Source organism: Spinacia oleracea, chromosome 1 (genome assembly GCF_020520425.1).
Source record: "Spinacia oleracea cultivar Varoflay chromosome 1, BTI_SOV_V1, whole genome shotgun sequence".
In the NCBI taxonomy this organism is placed as follows: Eukaryota; Viridiplantae; Streptophyta; class Magnoliopsida; order Caryophyllales; family Amaranthaceae; genus Spinacia; species Spinacia oleracea.
Window position 1 is genome coordinate 104815482 of NC_079487.1, and position 26276 is coordinate 104841757.

At 34.8% G+C, this 26276-nt stretch overlaps 3 protein-coding genes across 8 annotated transcripts; 2 read left to right on the forward strand and 1 right to left on the reverse strand.

Annotated features, from left to right (window-relative positions):
* The first annotated feature begins 441 nt into the window (after positions 1-441).
* Positions 442-1148, forward strand: LOC110805094 (40S ribosomal protein S16-like). The gene has a single exon (XM_022010705.2). It carries the CDS (start codon positions 538-540, stop codon positions 991-993), a length of 456 nt encoding a protein of 151 aa, XP_021866397.1. The 5' UTR covers positions 442-537; the 3' UTR covers positions 994-1148.
* A 4782-nt stretch (positions 1149-5930) lies between these two features.
* Positions 5931-13673, forward strand: LOC110805096 (uncharacterized). 5 transcript variants are annotated; one of them, XR_008929658.1, is made up of 9 exons: positions 5931-6155; positions 7539-7596; positions 7668-7973; positions 8058-8106; positions 8202-8296; positions 8742-8866; positions 9419-9503; positions 10424-10530; positions 10635-10774. XR_008929658.1 is itself a non-coding variant. In XM_022010708.2 (8 exons), exons 1-7 carry the CDS (start codon positions 6004-6006, stop codon positions 9477-9479), a joined length of 846 nt encoding a protein of 281 aa, XP_021866400.1. In that variant the 5' UTR covers positions 5931-6003; the 3' UTR covers positions 9480-9503; positions 13452-13673. The 5 variants fall into 5 exon arrangements, 4 of the variants coding, with proteins under 4 accessions (XP_021866400.1, XP_056694256.1, XP_056694247.1 ...); XM_022010708.2 differs by lacking the exons at positions 10424-10530; positions 10635-10774 and adding an exon at positions 13452-13673; XM_056838278.1 differs by lacking the exons at positions 10424-10530; positions 10635-10774 and adding an exon at positions 12032-12165.
* On the reverse strand, positions 9154-20443 carry LOC110805097 (transcription factor BHLH42). Of its 2 annotated transcripts, XM_022010709.2 has the most exons (9): positions 19990-20442; positions 19185-19442; positions 15230-15326; positions 13756-13770; positions 13411-13467; positions 12800-13121; positions 12076-12369; positions 10615-11432; positions 9154-9864 (listed from the first exon to the last, which is right to left on the reverse strand). In XM_022010709.2, the coding sequence occupies exons 1-9, from the start codon at positions 20103-20105 to the stop codon at positions 9778-9780; spliced, it is 2064 nt and encodes a 687-aa protein (XP_021866401.2). In that variant the 5' UTR covers positions 20106-20442; the 3' UTR covers positions 9154-9777. The 2 variants fall into 2 exon arrangements, with proteins under 2 accessions (XP_021866401.2, XP_056694239.1); XM_056838261.1 differs by lacking the exon at positions 13756-13770 and having other exon boundaries at positions 19990-20443.
* Positions 20444-26276: the final 5833 nt, after the last annotated feature.

The following is a 26276-nucleotide window of genomic DNA, read 5'->3' on the forward strand; positions in this document are numbered from 1 at the left end:
AACATTCAAAAACGAACAGTGTCCAATAAATATTCAATGAAAAATGATTTGACACACTATCTTGTGGATAAATCACGGAAAATTATATCTCAAGGTGGATGTGCTAAAATTAATTGTCAGATCAATAGGCAGGTCCGGTCTGAACCCGACCAGGCCACAACCAAAATTTTATGCCCATTATGTCGGCCAAGCAAAACTTTGAGCCGATTTTTTCTTCAAAAATAGCGGGCTTTTCTAATCGGTCTAATTTTATAAGTAAAATTTCAATTATGAATTACCGAAACCCATCCAAAAAATAATCGAATTGGGCCAGCCAGACTTTTAATCGGGCCGGACTCAAGGTGATCGGTCTAATAATTCCCCTATTCAAATTGCATACAAAGTACAAACTCCAAGCCCTAAAAAAAACCTCCTCTTGGACCCACAACAAAACCCTAATTCACTCCCTCTCCTCCTTCATTTCACCTGTGCACAAAACCCCGCCTCCAAGAGCGAGACTGAGAGGAGAGAGAAAATAAGCTTGAAAACCCTCCAACAATGGCAGCACCAGCAGCCCAAGCCCCAACCACAACCCACGCCGTCCAATGTTTCGGGCGCAAGAAGACCGCCGTCGCAGTAACCCACTGCAAAACCGGGCGTGGCCTAATCAAGATCAACGGCACACCAATCGAGCTCGTCCAGCCAGAGATCCTCCGCTATAAGGTGTTCGAGCCAATCCTTCTACTCGGCCGTCACAAATTCAATGGCGTCGACATGAGGATTCGCGTCAAAGGAGGAGGTCACACTTCTCAGATCTACGCCATTAGACAAAGTATTGCTAAGGCTCTAGTTGCTTACTACCAGAAGTTTGTTGACGAGCAGCAGAAGAAGGAAATCAAGGATATTCTCATCAGGTATGATCGTACTTTGCTTGTTGCTGATCCTCGTCGTTGTGAGCCCAAGAAGTTTGGTGGTCGTGGTGCTCGTTCAAGATTCCAGAAATCTTACCGTTAGAACAATGTTTTGGTATGGCGAAGCAGAGAGAAAAACCCTAATTTTGTCTGTTTTTTGTTTGAACTGAATTCGTATTTGTTATGGAATTGAGCTCTTGTTTTCGCAGTTTAAACCTTAATTTTGGTTTAGTTATTATCGTTGGATTTTGATGAGTATCCTATTGTTTTGATTATGCTGCTAAATTTAATTCCTTTGTGTTAGTTTTGATTTCCGGTGCACGTTTGAATGTTTTGTGGTGTTACACTTAAATGGCACAATCATCCTTATTGGGGTGTTAATGTCACTGCTCAGTTCTGTTTAGAATTGCTTAGTGATACTAGTTTGCTAGTTCAGCTCATTGTTTTGAACACTGCCCTCCCCTTTGCAATGCTTCGGTTTTGGCCTTGTTGGTTGGATCTGGGAACACAGGTTTAGGCCTAGGCCTTGTTTTCACTATAACTCCAAAGTTGTGTAAATTTAGCTTAGTTTTTAAATTGAAAGTCGTGATGCACTGATTACCTGATTTCTAGTTTACTCCCATATTAGAAGCCTCTTTATGATCAACAAAGTTGAAGTTGCAATGATTAGAAAATTTCCAATTTAAGCATCTCATAGTTTTTGTTGTTCATCTTGCAGATGTTGTAATGCATTTAATATGGTGAGCTTAGTGTACACAGTAGTTGTTAACTTGTTAATTAAAGAGAAAGAACACAACCTTATCTCACCTTTGAAGCTTGGATTGGTCCGGATAAGTGAGGGCTAATCTATTAGGAGGTTAATAGTATGATCTCTTTCTTTGATTACTCCTTAATTGACTGAAAGGCTAGTACAATCCTATTTGTTTAGAAGACATACTAATTACATTTATCAACCCCGTCAAGCCTCTAGAATCATTGACTGATAGTTCTAGTATTTTTGTTTTTATGATTGTTTGTATGCTTTGAAATGTGTTAATTATTTTTGTAGGGTTAAACTTTTGTAGGGTTCAACTCGATTAGAAGTTAGCTATTTTCTAACCGAGTGAATAATTAGTATTATTGGCTAGAATGTCCTAGAAGGGTGCAATGCATTACTTTTAGATGCCTCATCTGGAGGATCATATATAACTCTAGAGATGGATAGAGTACATTTTTGTATAAGAAGTACCTTTGTTTGGATTAATGGTCGGTTGATCATCTTGTATTTTTGTCCAATTATCCCATTCTTATCTATTTCATCCTCTGTAAGTTAGATTTCTATCTTGAATTTCTTATGCGACTCTTGCTTTGAAAAAAGCAGAAGGCTTTGTATCAGCAGTTCAGCACCGGTCATCTGAATGACTTTTATTTTGGGATAGTGACATAGTGATTCAGTAGTGTGTTCAGGACTTATGGATGGATTTCTAAGGTAAATGTCACTTGGTGGGAAATGAGGACAGTAGATTGTGCTCCAAAGCACAGACATGAAGTGGATGCAAGTAGCATCCATCTGTTTAAGAGCTTATAACTCGAATGTGCAACAATTTTTATAGCACTCTTCATGGACCATTTTTTGTTGAGTCCTTATCGTCTGATTTTGCTGGTTTAGAAGAGCAGAATGTTCGCTTTTTTATTTTTAAATTGGCTGGAAGCTTGAGTATTTTTGTTTTATGATTGTTGCTGGCTTTGTAATGTGTTAATTTCTGTAGGGCATAATTTTTTTAGGGTTTGACCTAATTGAGTCAGTATTGTATTGATTAGCTATTACCTGGATTAGGGTAGTTGATTAGGTAGAAAATAATAGGAGGGAAAACGTCACCAAGAAACCAGTTTATGTGGTAAATTTATATAGTAATTGCATATGTTTCTATATGTAGTCCTCTTAGGACTGGTCTTTGGTCTTAATTTTTTTAGGGTTCGACCTAATTGAGTCAGTATTTAGTACTTGATTAGCTATTACCTGGATTATGGTAGTTGATTAGGTAGAAAATATTAAGAGGGAAAACGTCACCAAGAGACCAGTTTATGTGGTAAATTTATACAGTAATTGCAATTGCATATGATTTGGTATGTAATCCTCTTAGGACTAGTCTTTGTTCTTATAGCTGCAAATGCTAAAAAGATTCTGGAAGGGGAAATGTGTTTGATGACATTGGCGAAACCATAGAATGGTAATGCTGATCATCCGTGTTGCATCTGTTCCTTTCAGCTTTGGCTTTCAGAATTTTAGTCAGTATTACTGAAAGAACTCTATGGACTGAACTATTTTGTAACATTATGTTCTTATGAATTGGGACTTAGTTGCAGGTGATGTTGAGGGATCAAGGATCATATTGAGCACTAAATGTGTTTGAAATCTTCTGTTGGGTACATAGAAAATTTGTAGGAAATTTGTATGTCATATGTTTATTTCATGCTATGTTGATATATATGGCTATTGGTTACGGGAGCTGGTAAGTTGGCAATGGTATAGTCGATGGCGCCTTTGGTTGTGGATTAGAAATTTAGAATATTTGATGAAGTTTCATTTTCTTGATTTAGCTCATTGTGAAGATAATTATATTTAAACTATAAGAACTCTGAAGCTTATTTTGTTTCTAAAAACAGTTTTAGGAAATCAGATTTCATTTTCGTGCCACCGATATATTGTATCCATTGTTGGTTCAAGATTCTAACTACACATTGTTGACATTGTTGAATTTGTTGTTGCTAGCTACACAATGTTGACATTGTTGAATTTGTTGTTACTGCTCAATAGATCTTTATCCCATAATGGTTTTATACCATAATGGATTACCATAATTGTTGAACATAAATTGGTTGAACATAAATTGATAGATGTGCTGAACTTTTGATGGAAGTTGTGGCGGAGAAGAATTGTCATAGCCAAGATTCAAATAGGGGAAGTGCTTGAGAACTGGATATGAGTTTTTCAGTCTTCCTAGAGAAATCAGCTATCCATGATATGGCAAACCAAATATATTTTCTTCGAAATTTGTGTAAGAACTTTAGCTTAAAATACTAGATTAGTTGCAAAGTAATCATAGCAAACAGTTTAATTATTATACCCTTTTTGAAGATTTCCACCCTTTTTAAAGTTTGTAGTCATTCTCCATCTTTTCTCGTTGTCTTCGTGATGGTGTCGTGAAAGGGGTGGGATAAAGCAACTCCAATTGTTATATTTAGGGACTTGCTTGCAATTTCTAAAACTTTCAAGTAAGTAGCTAAATCATTGGAGTAATTTTGTTAAATTAGCTAGACAAAGCAAATTAGCTCTACCAAGCTAATTAGCTTGGAAAAAACCAACTATGGAGTACTTTTTTTCCCCTAGAGGAATGTAAATTTAAGAATAGAGTAAAAAAAAAAAGTTAAACAAAAATTAAGCTATTTGCTAACAATTGAAGCATGTTGTAGCTAGAAAATGTTGTTGCTTGAAAAATTAATGTGGCATACCAAGCTACAATAATATTAGCTAACCATTAAAGATACTCTAAGGTCTTTGGTCAACGAATCATGAAGGACTAGTCAACCATTTAATCAATTCCTTTGCTTTGTTCTTCTTATCATAAGGAACTTGAAATACCGTGGTGGAATATTTGTAGGTAAATTTGCTTTAAAATTTGCCTCTAACATTATTGAGAGAGATGATCTTGAATGAATGAGCATAATTGAGATTTAATACTGAAATTACAGGTTATACTGAAGTATAATTGGGATTTAATACTGAAATTACAGGTTCTACTGAAATTACATGTTCAACAAAAAGTTTGAGATTTCCTTTGGTTAGTAATGAATGTTCTTTAATGTGCAATTATAGCAGAGCTAAGTGTTCTCTTGCGATTGATCAGATGTGTAATTTGTGTGAAGAGCATACCGAAACCGTGCTACATAGTTTGAGGGTCTGCAAAGTTGTTGGAGAAGTTTGGAGGCAAGTCGAAGGTCCAACAAACGCGAGTAATTGTTGTACGGGTAATTTCAAGCAATGGCTAGTGTGCCATTGTGCTTTTGCGGATTTAGAGATGGAGGAATTGTGTGACTTTATCGAACTTAAGAAATGTTAGTCGATATAAATTCCTTCTTTTTATCTCCTTTTAAAGAAGTTTGGAAATATCTAGATAATAATGCGACGGAAGATAATGCCTCCCCTAGCCTCGAAGGGAAGCCTTCTTTTGCTAGAAACCACCTCAAATTTGATGGACTTTTCTCAACAATAAACGGCAAAAGGCTCCCTTGGCCTAGCCGGTGGTGGGGGATTATTCATGAATGTGGAGATGGGCATTGTAGGTGCTTAACCCCCTAACTTTGGCTCTTGTGCGTCCTTCTAGGCCGAGATCAAAGTTGTAGACTATGACCTCGAGTTGGCTTCGAGAATGGAGATCAAAAAAGTGTTAGTTCATATGGATGATTAAGTTGCGGTAATTGCTCTTATAGGCACATAGAAGTATGGAGGAGAGTTGCAGGAAGCTCATATATTAGAGTCGAGATGGAAAGTACAATCAAATCATTATTAACGCGAAGCCAATTAAGCTGCAGACGGTTGGCCAATCAAGGCATATCTCAGGCCTGCATGATCGAGTTGATTCAAGTCTCCTTTAACTTAAGGATTTTACACGATGATGTTTTATGCATGGCTACGCAACATTTTATATCTTTATATATTTTTTTCTTTTTTGTTGTTGTTGTTCCCTTCCGTTGCATAAATAAATAAAAACAAATGAAAACGAAAAGAATTTGAACGACTAACAATTAAAATATGAAAACAACAAAAGAATAATTTCGGTTTGTGGATTTGAACAACTAAAAATTTAAAATGTTTGGGTGCAACGAAGAAATCAATGTGTTATATAAGCCCAACGAAAAAACTACAAAATTTTAAATTCATCGTAATCCACAAAATTTGAACAGGCAAAAAAAAAAGGGAATAATAAGTGAAAATTGACTGTGATACCGAACAAGTGGTTAGTTATCAGTTTTGTCAATATAAAGTTTGATTAGGCTCAATCTGTTATATTTTCTCGCTCCCAATCATCCTTTCAAAAACGCCTTTTTACAAGTGCGGAGTAAACCGGAGAAGATGAGCCGACGAGAGAGAAAACCCGAGACAACAACTATGGCGGAGGACACGGAAATCGAAGTAGCTACCGGCTCCATTGACGGCGCTCTCATCTTCCATATCGTTTACGACGTTTTAGCCTTTCTGCTCTATATGCACCAGCAAATCCCCTCGTATGCTCTCCGAACCCTGTTAATTTTCGCTTTCGCCAATAAATAATCTTAGGATTTCAATTTCAAGTTCTCCAGTGTGTAATTTGTGGAAATTAGCATCAAGCATCAATTTTAATTTGAAAATTCCCAACATTTCCCTATCAATTTGTCGATTTGCCGTGTTTTATTTTATTAGGGTTTATATTCTACAATGTTCATGTAAAAAGTATAGGTTTGCGATAACTTTGATCATTTAGAAATTGTGCGTTAGTTGCCGAGTGAAATCAATGGTAAATGTGATATTTTTCAAGTTGCTGAAATCAATGTAAATTGTGCGTTAAGTTTTTGCTGAAATTAATGTTTGAAACTTTAGCATATTTTCTACTAATATATGAGAAATTGCAGAACTCTTAAAGGGAATGAAAACAATCACTCAAGCTTGCCGGCCAAAGCCTAAAGGTCTGCATTATGATGAATTTAGTAGCCTGCTATAGGAAGCCATAGAAAGCTCCTTTAGTATGTTTGGTATAGAAGCATCAGTTGTAAATAGCGAAGAAGAATTTGTTTTGTCTTGATAATTGAGTATACACATTTTCTAATTAGAAGAAGATTGTAGTTTGCAAGTAGTTAGAAGAAATGGCCTAGAAAATTCGAGTTGAAGAGTTTGGAGACTCATAAGATGTTCAAATAGAAGTGATTAGAGTTCATGTTCAACCTCAGTACCTCAGTACCTCACTCTTGTACTCTATGTCTGATGTCTTATTTTAAATGATTGTGGATCTGAGGACGTATTTCCTCACCTTATCCTACCCTTAGTAGTAGTATTATAGGCATAATTAGAGTAGGCAGGGATTTTAAATTGTTATTTACTTTCTCAAATACTGTAATTACTTAGATTATTATGCTTAGAAAGTTTCTTACTTTTTAGCTTATGAATTGGACTTTTAGGGTGTGTTTAATTCGAAGGATTTTTTTTAAAACAGAATTATGTTTTCAACGAAAAGTAAAGTTCAATGGGAATCAACTTTCAACTTAATCTCCCTTTGGTCCTTGCTAGAAATATTAGAGAGGTATGGAAAAGGAAAAAGGAATAGAGCGCATGGGAAGATGAAGGCTAGGGAGGACAATAAGTAAAAAAAAAACACTTGGAAAACTAGTTTTAATCTAAGATCATTTGCACCCCTTTGCAAAACAAACACAGGAAGATAGGGAAACCTAATTTTTCTTGAATATGATTTTCTTTTCAAATTTTCATTCAATATTTCAAACACAGCCGAAATGTGTGTTAATGGGAATTTCATATTTTCTATCAAGAAGTGCAAAGAGATCTTCTAGGTGGATAGAGCTCATATCTTCCTCTGACTTTCTAACGATGATATCAATAATCTGGCTCTCCTCTGGCAGCGTCTTGCAGGATATGACTCTTCAGTTTGATGCACTCCGTGCTGAATTCAAGGAGTCGGTAGGTTTTGTAGGATGCAGTGGATTTATTTATCAGCTCCAATGATATCCACTGAAGATAATTTATTTTAGGAGATACTTCTTACACAAGGTGGGCTCAATGCTTCATCTAGAAGGCAAGCCATTGGGAGGAAAAGAGATGCCAAGTTACAGATTAGAAGAAATGAGAAATTGATGAGTAAAGTATCTAGTCTTCAGACTGCTCTCTGTCTCTTGATCCGCCAGTTTCCCAGTGTTGAAGATATGGTCTTTATTTTTGGAGCAAGCCCACGACGACCACAGCATGTTTACCAAATTATATTTCCTCATGGAAGGATAGCTACCCCGGCTTCTGAAGATATGGCCAAAAACCGAACAGCAGTGGTGCTTTCGAGAAAGGTTCGTCTTGCTAATGCCTTCTCATTGTTTTCAAATGATATTGAACCTTTGCACTCCCAAGTGAGCTTACCTCCTCTTGGACAGGTCATAAGGGCACTTATCTCTAAAGGTGTGGGATCTGCCTCTTATACAGGTAATGACTAGTTAGTTTCCTTGTCTCATTCAAAGTATTTTCCTTGTGTGTTTATGTACATGGTTCTGACATAATTTCAACTCTGATATTTCTAGGTCCTACTAAGTTGTTTTTCCTGGTGAAGGCTCCAACTTCCTTGAATATGCCTATGCATTTTCTTCCTAAGCGCGACTTTCAGTTCTCAAAGAAGGTAGTGCCAATTTTTTTTTTTGAACTGCTATCCAGCAAGTTCAGTAGCCTGCCCATATCAGTCAAATAAGGCAAACCATTATTTTTCAGAGATATAGTTAGTAACCAGTTTTGTACGTATAATTGATTCTCAAATATTAACACGATCATGTTGAGAATACTGATAGATTAGTCTGCTTGTCAGTTACTATTTGTTGCAACACTTTCATATGGAGTGTAGATCACAATGCTAAACAAGTACACGGCTTCCTATGTAACTATGTACTCCTTAATACAGGATGGAATTGCAACAAATTATGTACATACTAGTATACTATGGAGTACATAGTTTTTTTATCGCAACAAAAACTATGTACTCCATAGTATACAATGTACATAATTTGTTGCAACTGGATCCTGTACTGAGGGGATTTCCTCAATTTTATATCATGGGCGTTCATCTGCAGATGGTGCCATTCAGGCTTCAGCTTAGATCCAAGACCTCTCATCAAGAATCAATAGCTTCTTCCTTTGTCCCAGACACAATCACTGGTTTCAATGAGAACAATCATATATGCAGTGATTTAACTTGGTACGATTATCTATTATGCCACTTAACTTTTATTTTTTTTAAATCATTTGGCTCTGAACTTAAATGGATTGGTCTATACTCTATACTTGCTTGTTACATTGGTGTATTTTCACTGAGTCCTTTACAGCGAGAAGTCTGTTATTTGAATTGGAATAGTACAACAGTTCGCACTTGATTTGCTCAATCCCCAATTATTTTAGGAGTCTACTTCGATAATGTTCATAGATGAGTTCAAATGAAGAACCTTTTTTTAACTGAGCAGCTATTTTTTAGATTGAAGTTGCCCATTTATGGTTGGCCAATGATATTATCAGAACTATCTTGTAAAACATAGCTACTAATAACTTTTTCAAAAACGGAAGATGTCATGCTTACTTGCATCTACCGAAAGATGTTGCCTTGTGCCAGAAGTGTCAGTTGGTGGCTACTTGCTTTACCTTGGCCTGGGCCTGTCATCATACTTATAGTCTAATACAAGCATAACCAGTAATCATAATGAGGATTTGATGTATGATATTACAGTACTATGCGCTTAGTTCAATCATCTTGCAGGTTTCAGTGTCGGCATGTGATCAAGGGCATTGCTTTAGGAAACCCTTTGCCTGAAGAATGAAGGTCGACGAGATCTTCAAAACGGGTATATAGTCAACGCCTTTCCATTTGTATGTCTTTTTTTACTGAATATTTAGCAGTAGTTAGTTTCTGTTTTTTTTCTATGTTTGAATTCCCCTTAGTTACAACTCCAACGTTCTGTGTGCTATCTGAATTCGAGCATTCACAGTTTCAAAGGGTTACGGCCATTCAGTCCTTGATCATATCTTTTAGCTGCAACATTTGAGGCTAAGCAGTTCTGTTCTGTGCTTCACTTAGTGAGCTGAGTGTGCATGCATATGTTCCAATGTACTTTGAATTTATGAGTCACTTTGAGGCACTTTTTGATTCACAGCCCTCTTCACTTCAATTATGCTGGGTTTCTTTCCATTGACATTTTCTTTAACCTGCTCATAGAATTCAAAAGTTATACAAAGAAAGACTTGCATCAATATGATTTTGCAAGATTTGGTTTTGCTCGATTGCAGTAGGGCTGTGGAGTTCTGGTTCTTGATTAAGCAAACATATGTGACAGTTAGAATTTAGAAAGCGATTGTGCACTAGTACACAATAGAGTGGCACTGATGCTAATATGTTGGACCACTTGGATATGACTTGTCTGCTACATGATGAAATTTTCTGATCCACACCAGAAAATCTTCGGGCTTAGGAGGTCTAATGCAGTGGCTAATTTAATTGATAGACATATAGAAGGAGGCAAGATTTGAACTCAGGATCTATATATGTATAACCTCAGTCAGCCTATATCATAAAAACTAAATTATTAAAGGCCTGATTCATAAGAGTGCAAGCAGAGTCTATAAGAATTCACTTTTGTTTATTTAGATTAAATTCTGTTTCCTCTAGGTTGTATTTGGTTTGAAGGAAAATGAATGTTCATTTCTAGAGAAAATATATTTCAACAAACTTCAACTTTCAAACATCCAAGTTTTGGTTTCTTAATAGAAAAGCTAGAGGGGAAAGGGAAGCTGAAGATAGGGGACAAGGGATTCGGAGGAGGAGTAATGAAGAAAGTAGTGCATGTGTTTGAAAATGTGGCATTCCTTCTTTAAGTAAGAAAATCCTGCCCTCCCTTAAAAACTATTTTAAATTCAATAAAAGTATCTCTTGGTATTTTTGGATTAAGAAATTAATACCTTGGCTCTTAACTCTGCAGCAAGGAGGCCATTGTTTAGGGAGGATAACACTGTAGTAACTTCTAGGCACATGTCTCTCAGTGTGATCATGACATCCAGTAACAACCCCTCCTTATATGGGCACTGCAACTCCACCAATGCATCACTCTCTATTATCGACACCTCTAACATGTTGCTTTGCTGCGACTGTGCTACAGTTTTCTTTGCCCTTATTTCACTGACACTGCTGCTTTCTTCTACCACCTGCACTTTCCTCTTATATCTCTCGTCTCCAGACTTTGTACAGCCTTCAAGTTCCTGTATCTTCTTTCGCAGCTGCTTCACATACTCAATAGTGTCCCCTAAAATAGAGGCCTTATCCATTTTTGTTACAAAAGGCACCAATGACCTCAAAATTATAAACCTCTCATTCAACTTCTCCCTTCTCCTACGCTCGGCTAATACATGGTTAGCCGAGAGCTCGTCGTGGGGGACGCTGCTGCTGCCTTTCCCACGAGCTAAGATACCGTACTGCGGGTCTGACTTGGGTGAGCTAATGTTCTCTTCGCGGTATTTGGAATGTAGGAGAGGAACTGTTAATAGGATGTTTTTCAGAAGGCATTGCGAGGTGCCTTCCATTGGCAAGTGGTGGAGGTTGGACCTAGGTCTCCAGCTTGAGAAGACAGAGTTTGAAGAGTACGAGAGGTAAGAAGAGGAGGTTGGAATAGAGGTGGTAGTAGATGATTCTGCCCAACGACTAGATTGGAGTTGGAGGATGATAGAGACTGTTTGGGAGTAGTGCGTGTCCTCTTGGGAGAGGTTTTCCATTGTTGTGAAACCTGGAAATCAACAGTTTAGAGATTAGTAAGACGTGATAGCATACGTTATTATGTGGCTCATGAGTTGGTCAAGAGTTCAGTTAGTATAATGGCTAAGTGAAAGGGTTTGGAAGATAAACTCATACATCATGGAGTCTAATAGCCTAGTCACAGTTACAAGCCCGAGCTGTTACTTGCACAGCAGTAGTCTGTGAGCACCAACAGATGCAGAAGTGCAGAACAAAACTAGGTTCTTACAGTTTACATGTATTCTAGTAGTCGTTTTATGTTAGCCTCGTTTAGAGTTACTAGTTTGGTTTAATCAATGTCTTATACAGTTACACTTTTTCGTTCTGATAATACCTACAAGTCTTGAAAAACTCAACTTTGGCCTTCTTTTGGGATACTCACTTTGGGTGATGTTTGTATTTTTTATCACAAATTATTATCAAGCAGGTAGTTTGGGAGGTTAATTAGTCATGTTATACATGGATGTTGTACGGCCATTTGGGAATGACAGGACAAAGATTTAGATTCAAAATTATATGTTACTTGCACATGATAATCTTGAGGGAACTAAAAACATTATTTGACATTGAAGTGGTAGTGCAACATTACAGAACTGTAAGGAACAATAATGCCTCAAGTGGGAAAAAATTATTACCTGGAGGAGGTGGCTGGAGTAGGTTGCTGAAAATGATTGGATCCTGTAACTGTTGCTGTTGCTGTTGCTGTTGCTGTTGCATAACTGGCCATCTACGAGTTGACTTGGTTGCTATGAACGAGTCAACAGGATGATGCTGGTGGCTGGCTGGTGTATCAGCAGCCGCCACTAAGGGGAAGTTGGAGTCAAGGTTGTTGGATACGACATCAGGGGAGCTGAGTCGTATGTCCTCAGGCATTTCTATCTGCATTAACTCGCTGGGCTCATCAGACGAGTCAGGAATGACAGTAAGACCTGGAAACGAATATCGTTAACTATATTACAGTACTACTTAGGCTCTGTTTGTTTTGACATAAAACACTTTTCCAAAAAAATGATTTTCCCGTTTTCCTTTTGTTTTGTTAAGGGTGGAAAACAACTTTCCCTAGTGGAAAACCAATTTTCCTTTTGAAAAGAAGGAATGCCACATTTTCCTCTCTAATCCCGTACCTTTCATTTTATCTCCTCCTATCTGTCTCTCATTTCCACTTCAATATTCTTTTTTTCTACAACTTTTCTTGTAAAGAAACAAATAAATGAAAACATTTTTTCCACTTTCCATGAAAACTAATATTCTATTGAAAATCATTTTCTGTTGAATATATTTTCCGTTGAAATAAACATAGCCTAAGGTAAAACATCAATGATTGTCATATTACCATGGCCCAAGAAATTAATAGACTACCTTTTTGGTAACATAGGTCCAACTTAAGTGGCAAGACAAGAGTTGTATTGGCCTCAGGATCTGAGTCAGCCTCGCCTTCAGTCTCCTCGTCATCATTGTTGTCGTTGGGACCGTCAGTACTAGGGACGGGTGGTGGGTTGACGGTGGCAGGGGCAAGAGGAGACTGGAAGTGGGAATGGTTAGAGGCAGTTGGGTTGGAGGTAGAGTGCTCCGAGAGTGCTGGTTTTGATTGTAATGGTGGTCCATTTTGGAGTTGTTGATTGTAGTAGTGGTCGTCGAAATAATATCTGACTTGTTCAATAAAAGATGGGTCTTCTTGAATCTGCTCGGGAAATAAAATAAAACTGAAAGCTAAGTATGAATATATACGAGATAGTGTAGCTAAGAATATATTCCACCCATTTATGGAGGATTATATGGTATCTTTTTTCTTCTTCTTTATTGATAGTAAATAAATAATGTAACAACTAAATCCGAACAATAAACCAACCAAAGTTGTTTTTAATAAGAAATTGAGAATATTCACCATGCAAACTACTTCGTATCATACATTCATACTCATATTCTTATATGTGGCAAACTAGAAATGAAAAGGGTGACTAGTGACTTACTCTTTCTGTGTATCCTAACTCCACCACACCGTCAATTACAGGTATGCACACTACAGTCTGCAAGTCACGTTGCCAACAAATACGAAAAATAATTGCTATTAGATCCACATAATCAAATTATAACCATCATGAGTTTACATGTAAATATAATGTACATGTTAGATTAATATTTATTAATATTATTATATCTGTTACTCCGTATTATTATCTATTGATTTCACAAAATTTAAGACGATCAATGAATTTTCTTATATCCCAACATTATTTTGAATATATATGACCTCTTATGTTTCGAAAATTGTTCGAGTTTATAAGATGCGTGAAGAGAATCGAACATGTACGTACCTGTATTCGAGCACTCTACAAGAGTTCCAAACACATGTACAGGAAAGAATAAAAGGGAGGTTAGGACAAGTACTACTTACAACATCAATAAGGAAAATGAAAATATAGAATCCCACCATTACCCGATAATTATTTCGACATAGATTTTATTTATACGTAGTACTCGGTAGTATATCATACTCTTTACGTTTTGTGACAGGAAGTAGCTTGTTCATACATTACTATTAGGGTGAGTTTATTTCCAGACTCACATCCAATCTTCAGACTCTGCTACATCAGCTTTTCACTAACTTTTTCATTATCCAGACTCACACAAAACTCACCCAATTTTTACACATTACCCTCAAACTCACCTCAGACCCTCACCTAACTTTTAAAATAATATTTTATGTATATATCTTTATTTTGGTACATTTTCTAAATAATATTGAAACTATGTTTTCTTATATACAAACAATGTAGACCTGATCAAAAGGCGGGCGGAGCCGGGTTCGGATCGGGCCGAGGACATGGAAATTTGTCCATTATGTCGGGGGCGGGCCGGATTAAGCTTCGGGCCAATTTTGTATGCTCAAAACCCGCTATTTCGGGCTAAAAATAGCGGGATTTTCGGGCCAATTGCGGGGCGGGCTAAATTTATAACTAAAATTGTTGTTTTGGGTTGTCAAAGCCCATAAATTTTTTTTAAAAAAATCGGGTCGGGGCTGGCCTTCTGCCCAAAACCCGATAATCTTCGGATCTGGTCAGGTCGGGCCAGCGGGCCAGGCCCATGTTGATCAGCGGTAAAACAAAGTAATTTATAATTCGAGAAAAAAATGAAAAAAAAAAACATAAAATGTTAATTTCGAAATTGACATATATTTCGTACAAATTAGAAACAATAATACAACATATTAAATTCAAAAGATCTAGAACATAAATTTAAAGGCAAATGAAACAAAATAATACATAAACTATCAATAATTTAGTTGGGTGAAATAAGATAATTTAAGTTTGATGATGTGGCATGATTTGATTGGAGGAATAAAAAAGTGGAGTCTTAAGTTAGTCTTGGATTTTCAAGCTCACTTCAAGATTTGGTGTAATGTTTTACCACATTATCCCAAAATTTAAGCTTGAGACTCATCTCGAGACTCCCTTTAAAACTAGGGATAAACTCACCCTTAGTTCAAAATAACTTGTTTCCGAATATATAGGAAAGTAAGAAATCATTTAGCATATAGAAAAAAAGAAGTCAAGGGAGTATGAAATAATCTTCCTTTTTCAGATTTGTTGGTGTACGTGTACGTAGAGAGAGTCAAAAGTAGAGGACAAATAATCTGATGTAGATCGGAGTTTGCACACTCATAGTCATAACTTAACAATTAAACTAGTTGACATCTATATTGTTTCTTCGGATTTTTTTAATGTATGTTATTTTTGTATCAATAATTTCTTCAACATGATACAAATGGGTTTAAGTTGAGATTTTTACCTTGGCAAGAATAGCTCTGGAAAATACTTTGCTATCGACCTCATTTGCTCCAGTTAGCCACATATGTTGACCTTTTGAATATGCTTTTCCAGGTAACCTAATTAACATATTGCATAATACACGTTAACATAATTAACACTAATTAGTATAAGCAATTAAGTCCATGAAAAATGTGAAATGAAGAAATGTGGGTGCATTTGAACAATGTACATGTATATACAATGTGAAAAAGAATGCACTTAAGTCTTTTGGTTTTTTAACCAATCATGTAAAGTTTTAAAAAATTGTCCAAGAAGAATATTGGTAATTTCGATTTTTTTTTAATGAGTGTCCATACCAATAGACACGTGATCAACAAAATTCGTATTTTTATTTTACCGCCAAAGTTAAAGAAAACCTTATATTTCGAAATTGTACTTATTATTTTCAGTTTTTCACTAGAGGTCAGATCTAGGGGTCAGATTGGGTGGGATACCTGAACTAATATCGCTATCAAATTCTAGTATATAATAACCAATAGCTCTAAGATCGATGTCAATGAACATAATAAGTTCGGATACTTCGAATTTTCGTATCAGATATCGATTATCCGAAATGATATCCAATTGAAAATTCAACATTTGAGGTCTTGAATTTGAAAGGAAGGAGAAAAAGACGAGTAATAGAATAACGTAATTGGAGTGGGTTAGCATAAAAAGCAGCTAAATTGAAGCGTGCTGATCCATCAATATCAGCTCCTTAACTGGAAACTATTTACAAAAGTGTTCATATTTATATATAGTTTTGGTTTCCCCCACTAAATTGCATGGTGTGGTCACCAAATATAACACCAATTCACCGCAGCTATGTTGCTGCAATTAATTCAATTTACACCTTTTTTATACGTAATTAACTCACCCACATTTCCTTAAATACCACCTTCTAAACAACCTTTCCTAATATAGTCATTATTCCCTTTTATTATTATGTGTACTTTATCTTTTTACCTTACATTAATTTCATGCATTACAACTACTTCCTTGAGAGAGAGACAGAAAGAGAGGAATGAACTACTCCATGTCTCCATCTGTTCCAAAATTATAGTCCTATTTTTTAAATCGGGCGTCTCAAAATTATAGTCTTGTTTTTATTTTTGGCTATTAAGGTCTTCACTTTTCCATGTACTATATTAATTAAAAATGCATTGAAAACCCCACCCATTTCTATATTCCATTTTTCCATATACTATATTCTCTTTCCCATGTACTTTATTCCACTTTTTCATGCAACTAAATCATCATTTGTATTTTATTCCAGTTTTTCATATACTATATTCTATTTTTCTTAAAATCCGTGTTTTTGGTCAAACGGAACTACAATTATGGGACGGAGGGAGTAGTTATTAACTCAGACGATCTCTAAGGCTTGTTAGTTTGAGAAATCACTTATAAAATTCATTAGATTTCTATTTTGAGAACAAAATTTACTAATCAATACGGTTTGACTGGACATGCTTGCCAATGTACAACTTTGATCATCAATATCTTCAATTATATATTATAAAAACTTATAAAATATTAATATTTTGAAAATATATATTATGAAGCCAACAATATATTATATGCTAACACTTATTTTCATGTACTATATATAAATAAAACAGGGCCAAAGTGGAATATGTGAATAGTGCAAAAAGTCAAACCGTTGCGAGTAGTCCGGGACGGAAGGAGTAATTAGTAAATCAAACTACTCCTTCTGCCCCTTTTTATTATTTACGCTTTCCGTTTCTAGTGCTATTGTAATATTTACATTTAAATTTTTTTCCTTTTATATTGTACAATAAATGTCCTTAGTAATCTGTCAAAAAGCATGCAAATTATTAGTTTAATTAATTAAAATCATTGGGACACTAAACCTTTCACGCTTTTCCATTGAAAGTTTACATGCATTTTTCACACTTTTTCAATGTCATATTTTGGATAAAAGTGAAAACATTATCAATAAACGTATTTTGCATTGTTTAATTAAAAAAATGATGAATCTTTATCAATGTTAATTATTTTCTAAATCACGTGTATGATATCAATCGTAAAAAATAAAAAGGGACAGAGGGAGTAATTTTATAAAGTAGTTTACTTGATTTGTATAAAATATTGAAGTATTTTTTTGTACGATTTCACTTACACCTTATAAAAAAATTTGTTAAGTTATTAGAACTGATGAAGCAAAAAGTTGTTATCATAAATGTTCCTCAATTATAAATTTGGGCGTTAAATTTTTATACATTCATAAAAATGACTTCTCTTCCCTCAAAAAAAAAAAAAAAAAATTGATAATAATAATAAAAAACAAATTGAAGTCATAAATTGTATCTTCAAGCGATGCCCATGGTGGTTAAAACTTAAAAGTTTGCATCAACAAAAATGGGGTCACGATTCTACGACGGATAATAACATTTTTATCGTGAAATACACTATATTGAATAATGGGTGTGCATGATATATTGCCAAGTTATGACTACACATAAAGATATCTTACATTGCTTTGGAATTTTATAATTTTTTTTTTGATTTTAGCACCCGGTTCACCCTTAGGACTAATTTGGATTCGGGGCGAGTTTTGAGTGGATAGGTTTCAGTCCCCTCCCAATTGTTGTTGCGGGGGATCGAACACGGATTCTCCCCACCAAATTCAGCCTCAATGACCATTGAATTAACAGACAATTGTTATTTTATAATATATACATATAGATGTATGATTAATAGTCAAATTTTCTGTCGTAGGAAAAAGGTTAAAATTTGTTTTAGTGTCCCAATTGAGTAAGTATTGAGCTTTTCACAAGATATCCTTAGGCCTGAAGGCCCGGGTGACCTAATGTGAAAACAAAAGCAATCATTTAGCTAACTAGACATCCTTCTTTGGTCTAAACGAGTGACAAGGATATTACATACTCACAAGTGAAGGGGGGAAGGTTTAGAAGATTTCGAACGTGCATATGATTTATGGTACACCGGTCATACAAGTACAAGACATCAGTCTTTGCCGCTAGGCCAAGACCTCAACGATAACCTGATCAATAAGTTTGTAGAGTTATTTCGTTACCATCAATTACGGAGTACATATTTACCATAAGGCTAATGGATAATATGATTTCACAACAATAATGGGATGGCCTTCAAATTGATTCTATTATTTCTCTCCTACTTTCCATCCCTCAACTTAAATGTAGCTAGGTGTATCTAGTAGAAAATAATTCATTCATTATCTAACATTTGCACTATTTTTAAAAGGTGAAATCATTTTCAACATATTGAAATAGTAAAGATTAATTGACATGCAACTTTATTACCACATGATAAATAATGTAATGCTAGAGAATCTACATTTCTTTTACCTTCTTTCAGAGAAGAAGAGGTCATTTAAAGCGCACCTCGTTATAGCACTTTTGTTATACCAAATTCCAAACAAGGAAAGGACTAGTTAATTCAACCAAGCTAAGGAAACTTAGCAAGAGCATAGTATAAACAAAACAAAAACAAAAACAAAACAAAACAAAAAAAAAAAAAAAAAATCAAAGTTGGAAGAACAAAGAGGGACAAAGGAAGTAATCTATACGAAGTAATACGTATTAATTAATATTTTAAAATAAGATTTTTTTGCATACCATGATTTCACATGTCATTGCTTTGATCTTTTTTCTTAATGTAAATTAAACAATCTTTTCTATTCATCATTTTCACTTATTCTCCTTAGTTAAATGTTCTTGTGCCGTAAAATTAATTTTATTTGTTTGACCTTCTGATTCTGATTCTGATTTTCGTTTTCATTATATTCCAAATACGTAATATTTCATTATTTCAATATTTATTAGAGCCTTAACTAATTATAAGGTTAGTTAAACAAAATAAAAATGGTTAGGAAAGAAATAAAAGGAGATGGGTGTGAATGCAAGTATAACTAAATAATTAAGACTTACCCAACACCAGGAGGGAAAGAGAAAGAGACACACATGAGATAAAACCACTCCGTTTCCGTTAAGTCCTCCGGTGACAACGCCGCACACGGCCTTCTTGCCGGTGGTTGGTTTAACTCTCCGGCGGATAACGACTCATAGAGTTCTTTTAGTTGTTGGCTTCTCTGAAGACATGATTCTTCCGCAGTTGCGTCCATTTGTTGCACCGTCTTTCTTGTTTTTATAGACCCATTGTAATACCCATCTTCCCATACTAATATCCTATTTACAAAAATATTAAACCTCTATCATTCTTAACAAATTTTATTTATACCGGAGTAATTAGTAAATAACAATAATCTAGTTTGTTGCTCCTTATAATTTTCTAGATAATTACAATTACTTCAATCAATCATTATCTACAAAAAAAATTGTAGTAGGTAAGATCCACTGAGATTCAGTCTATGTCGCTTCGATGTTTTTTTTTTTGTTGCATCAACAAAAAATCGGCGATAGAATGGGTGTAGTGGAGTAGGCTATTGGACTTATTTTGACTAAACTTATATTATCTGAACTTAATTGAATTTATCTGAACTTATTTTATCTGAAATAAGTCAAAATAAGCCGAACAAAACAAAGTGTCACTACTATAAAAAATGGTCTCTTAAGGCGCTTAGAAAAATTGGGTGTAGTGAATTAGTGTTTACTGCAAATAATCTTGTTAATCTTAAATACGATACGCTGAGATTCATCCATATATCGCTTTGAAAAAGAAAAAAAAGTTTAGGACCTATTGTCGGTACAAATAAATAGGTGTAGATGAAAATACCGTTGTTGGGGACAAAATTGCCAAAAGAGGCTGTAAGTCCATTGAACTGCTTGCACGGCAGACTGTAACATATGTTGAAGCTGTTTATTAGTACTTGATTCCGGAACAACAGCCATTTTTTTACTTGTCTTTCTTTTTTTTTTGGTCTTTGGATAAAGATATCATGCATATATGATCCAAACGGTCAATAAACGATGAAATCATATACACTGATCGGATAATAGTAAAGTTTTCGTGCGAATCATGTTGAAGTTTAAGGAAGTATGATCATGAACACATTGAAGTTTGAACAGATCGAAAAGAATTAAGAAAGTAGTAACAAGTTGTTAGGGTTTGAGGTACGTACGTTGAGTATTGTCTTCTTTTTGTGAGGAAGAAAGAAGAGATGAGAGAGAAAGAGAAAGTTTGAGCAGTGAGTTATGAGTTATGAGTTATGAGTTATGAGTTATGAGTTGACTGGCAGCTCTACCTGAAAGTTGAAGGGAAAAAGTGATTTGGTAGGAATAGCTCACTAACTAGAATCATTCATTTTTGGTTTTTATTTATAACATGAAAATGGAAATGTGTGAAAACTTGGCTTATAAAATCGTGCTTTTGGTATCTAACGTATCTTATATTTTTTTTTTTGTATTAATTATTCTGTACAAATTTTATGTTGTACGTAGTACTTAGTAAAATATTATAAGGGTTAAGTATTAATTATTCTGTACAAATTTTTGTATTAAGTATTAATTATGGTCTTGATTTTCACTGCCAAATAACGAACACTCAGTCACAAATTCTTATTTATAAGGGTTATACAATAAATATCGTACACCAGAGTAAAAGTTAATTCAAAATGCTTAAAAGTTAAGGTTAACTACAAAAAATTGTACCATTAACGACGGGAAATCCCGTCGCTAAAGGCCAATAATCGTTGATTAATGACGGGATTTTCTGTCGCGAACCCGTCATAAAAAAAGGCCGTCGTTAATGGAAAATCCCGTCATTAACCCGTCGTAAAAGACATTTGCAACGGTTGTTCCCGTCTTTGTTTGGTTGTTAGCCCGTCGCAAAAGGGCTTTTGCGATGGGATTTTTGACCCGTCGTAATTAGGTTGTCATTAAAGATACAAATTTTTGTAGTGTATATGTAAAAGTTATCTTTTTTTTAGTGATAGTTTTTTCATTTTAATAAAATTTATTTCTTCAAAATCACTAATAATGTATAAAATTAATCATTTAACCTTTAAATGTTTATCTGTCAACTTTTCTTTTTACTAATATAAAAGTTAATCAAAACTAAGTTAAAGTTGCAAAAAAAAAAGGGTAAAAATTATCTTGGTGTACAGTAAATTTATTGTACACTTTGTGCGCGCAAGACCTTTTGACACTCAGTACTCTCGTGAGTACTCCCTCCGTATTTATTTAAGGGATACACTTGTCTTTTCCGGCCGTATTTATTTAAGAGATACACTTGCCATTTTTAGTAACTTATCAACCCCACCATCTAATTAAATAATACATTTAATTTACCCTATCACCCACCATCCTATTAAACAAATAATTTCATAAATCCACCCCACCTCCCACCACCAAAATAACATGGTTCTCACTTGTTTAATTATTAAAATATCTATCCAACCCCACTTGCTTTATTATTTTATTTCATTCAATTTTTCTTCTTAATACCCGTGCTCGGCCAAGTGTATCTCTAAAATAAATACGGAGGGAGTATTTGTGTAGAAAGATGGAGACCACTTCAGAGTTGTAGTGGATTAAGGAGTGGTTGGAGAAGAGGGGTGGAGGTACGTGGAACCAGGTAGACATGACTAGGCCTGTTCATCGGTCCAAACCCGGACCGGACCGAACCGGACAGGACCGATGACCAAAAAAAAAAAATTCTGACCCAAAGACCGGACCGAAAATAATCGGTGCAAGACCGGACCGGACCGATAAAATCGGTCTGAAACCCCGACCGGATCGATTGGACCGGTTCAACAAAATTAATATTTTTTTTTTTAACAACACAAAATAACTCAACAAAATTATTATATAGATATATCTAAAGCCCTACTGGTCGTGTATAATAGTATGGAGTATGGACCATCAGATGGCATGCATGGCTGCGTAGGATTTAAGATCCTAAATCATGTTACTCTGCTTGCTTATGCACATCAGCATATGCAATAATGCAAATGCAAGTTGTAACTAATAAGGCATTTAGCCAACTTTTATTAAATAAACAATTTGTCTTCACAAAATCCTCTAATCAGTCTAATGTAATCAAACTTTAAAACGTATGAAAAGTCCAAAAGTGTGAAACATGTTCACAAATCAAAAATATATAATACACGCTAAAACTCATATCTTTGTAAAATGAAAACTAAAACTAATTGAATAAAGCCTACAGAGGCCGACCAACTTCTTTGAGTATAAAATTATCCGACATTATTAATCTGCATGATTAAAAAAAATAGCATTAGTATTATCATAATAAAAAAAGTACGTAATCCATAAAAATAAAACATAGTAGCCAATTATATTTTACTAATATAAAACCTTGACATTTTCTTACCTCAATCATACAAAAAAGAACTAAAATGTTCATCATTCGTCACCACTTATCGAAGAGTTCTCAAATTCTAACAATTTAAGAATAAAAAATATGTCAGTAGGAAATTCGAAAAAAAAAAAAATTATATAAAAATATATAAGTAAACAAGGAACATACCCTTCTCAAGTTGCTCTAAATCTTCCAACTTTTCCTCCACATTCAATCTCTCATCGTTCTCTTTCTTAGGGCGTATCCAATCTTGAGTACAAATAAGAGCTTCTACCATCTACATAAATATGTAAAATTTAAATAAAAGTTAACTAGTAACAAAAAAAACATTAATATCAAAGTAGTAATAAAATTACCTTAGTAGTCAAAGAGCTTCTAAATTGATCAAGATGACGACCCCCTGCACTAAATGCAGACTCAGATGCAACTGTAGATATAGGAACGGCTAGCACATCGCGAGCTAAACGTGCTAAGATCGGATACCTATGAGCATTCATTTTCCACCAACCTAATATATCCATATCCAATTCATGTTCCCCTAACTGCTCATTTAAGTATCTATCAAATTCTGAACTTGAATATCTGTTATCGGTTCTCAACTTTTTCACTTGTTCTTCAATATCTTTCTTGAGATCAAAGCTAGTAGAATGTGAAGAACTTGCAGAAGTCATCACATCATTATTAGGACTAAAAGCTGCATATATCCTCCTATAGTCATCAAACAACTTACACGCTTTATTATGCACTGCTTCACCTAGTTCTTCACCTTTAGTTGTTCCATACATACGATCAAAAACAAGTTTTAAACCTACAAGCTTCACTTTAGGATCAAGAATAGCCCCCATGTAGATTAACACATTCATCTTCTCAAGTTGCCCCCAATATTTATCAAACTTCTTTTTCATTGTTGTAGCCATTCTCATAAAATCTATATTATCACTAGCCATCCACTTATTTAATTGATCTAAAACACGTGCAATATAAAAGAATGTTGAATTGCTAGTCACATACAAGGAGCCAGAAACTTGTTCATTCAATGTCTTAAACTCCTTCAGAAATAAAGCAAACCCTTCACATACTTTCCAATCATTTTCTGAGGGAGCCCCCGCATTTTCCATTTCAAATTGTAATTCAATAGGATCTTCATTATCATCTCCAGCAAGCACAGCTTCCAAATCAGAATCTAGTTGGGGATTAGTTGGAATATCCATCCTCCAAAAAATATCACGAAACTTCAAGGCTCTATCCAACATGTCAAATGTAGAGTTCCATCTAGTAGGAACATCTAAAGAAGGTGATAATTGGCTTCGCACATATTTTTCAGCAAGATCTTTAAATAGTTTCAATCTAGAAGGAGAACTCTTAACAAATTTCACAGCATATCTAACTTTATCAATAGATTTCTTGTTATTTTTCAGCCCATCCCACACAATAAGGTTAATGATATGAGCAACACACCTCATATGCAAGTAATCCCCATTACCAATGCATGTTGATTTTTTTTGCATCATTTTTTTCAATTCTAGACATGCAACATCATTAGAACTTGCATTATCTACGGTCACAGTAAATAATCATCCAAACCCCAATCAACCAAACATTCCTTTACATCTTTAGCAATGGCCTTACCTTTGTGGCTAAAAATAGGACAAAAATTCAAAATCTTTTTATGTAACTTCCATTCATCATCAATAAAATGAGCAGTGAGGCACATGTAATTGATTTTCTGATTACTTGTCCATGTATCAGTTGTAACAGAAACCCTTTGACATTTCATTCGCAAAAACTCCTTTAAATTTGTCTTTTCTTTCCCATAAAGTTGCAAACAGTCACGAGCAATAGTAAAACGTGATGGTATATGAAATTTAGGACAACAAGTTGCCATAAGATGCCTGAATCCAGGTTTCTCCACATGACGAAAAGGTAACTCATCTACTATGATCATGTAAGAAATTGCATCTCTAACATCTTTGACATTCAAAACCCAATTTTTAACATTTGCTTCTCCTCCTCCTCTATCAATGTCAAACACCAATTCAGCTTGTTTACCTTTCATTTTAGACTTATTTGCAGGATTAGCAGGACATCTTTCCCAATGATATTTCACATTTTTAGAGCCATTAGAATGAACATCACAAGCAAAAGTTACCTTTTCACAATACTTACACTCAGCTCTATTCTTCCCTTTTTCCATGCACCCAATATTCAGCTCTCCTCCCTTTTGAGCCCTGGATGTATTCTCTTCCCACCATTTTTTGTCTTAATGGTAACAAAGCTTTCGTTGTTTGATCCTTTGTCTCTACAAGGTCATCATCTTGAGACTCACCACTACTAACATCTAACGTGGCAGCTCCATGTACTTCTACAAATGATTCTTGAGTTTCTGACTCGGAGATTGATCGTTTACTTCTTTTTGTAGGGCCTGACATCTGTAAGAGAAGAATATAATAAAGGAATATTAAAATGTAAAGTAATTGCAAATAAATAATTGGCAAGATTGAGGAATAAATACTTATAATCATTAATTCATGGTATCAACGAGATTTATGCATTCATGGTATTAATCTGCTATAGTCTATAGATTTCCTATACATAAACTCAAAGTAAAAGAACTCAAACTGAATACGGATTGGCAGATACGGAGTATCAAAGTATGCAAAGTAGTACGAACTTTCCATTACATTAAAAAACACTATGACTCCACTACTCTAAAGTCTAAACTCTAAACACTATATACAGCATAACAGCAAGTCAACAAGTATGCATCTCCCATATCAGTTGAGATAAAAGTCTAAGCCATATTAAATTGGGAAGAGTACAGCTACATAAATGCTCAAAGCCATAACTCACAAGCCAGTAACAATTCGAATATCGTATCACTAATTCACTATCTCAGTCAAACTCAAAGTTAAATAACACAAACTGAATACGGAGTACTCAATTACTCATAATTCAGGAAGTCAAAAATCATAATTGATCACTGGCAATAACATTTATTCAGTTTTAAGATTATTGTAAAAACTTAGCACCATGAAAAAAAATACACATATACATACTACGTACTCCATAGATAAATACATACAAATTAGTAAAAAAAAAATAGATATTCTTAATTGATTTAAGTACCAGTCGCTGATTAGTTAGATGGGAAAAAACTTATACGGTGTAGCAAGAAAAAGGCACCATTAACTAGTTAGGTTATAGGTGGTTATTACTTTATTCCATTAATTCTTTTGTAAGGTGGGTATTTTATTTGCAGATAAAACACATAGGAATGCCATTAATCGGAATTTTTACATAATAACTTAATTTACATTCATTGAAAAAGCAAACTACCATTACAATTTACACGCTTTACAACATGAAGGCAGGAAATCGAAACAACAAAACAGCAAACTTGCTAATTAAAAAAACCAGAAAGGCAGGAAATCGAAGGAACATGAAGGAATTAAGAAAAATTAAGCAACACTTACCAGTTACCACTTTTAAGGAATTGAGATGAAATTGACTAACAAATTGACGATCATCTGTAAATACCAACCGGCAGAGAAGAAGATGAATAGCGTTATAGCGTGGAGAGTTAGGGTTATGATGAAGTGATTGCAGTTTTAACTTTTAAGCGCTTAAAATCTTTTTAATAACCGCAAGCCCGCAAGCCCGCAAGCCCGCAATATGGCAACAATTCAGCGTAATTATTTTTTCAAAAAAAAATTTAATTTTTAAAAACCGGTCTTCGGTCCGGT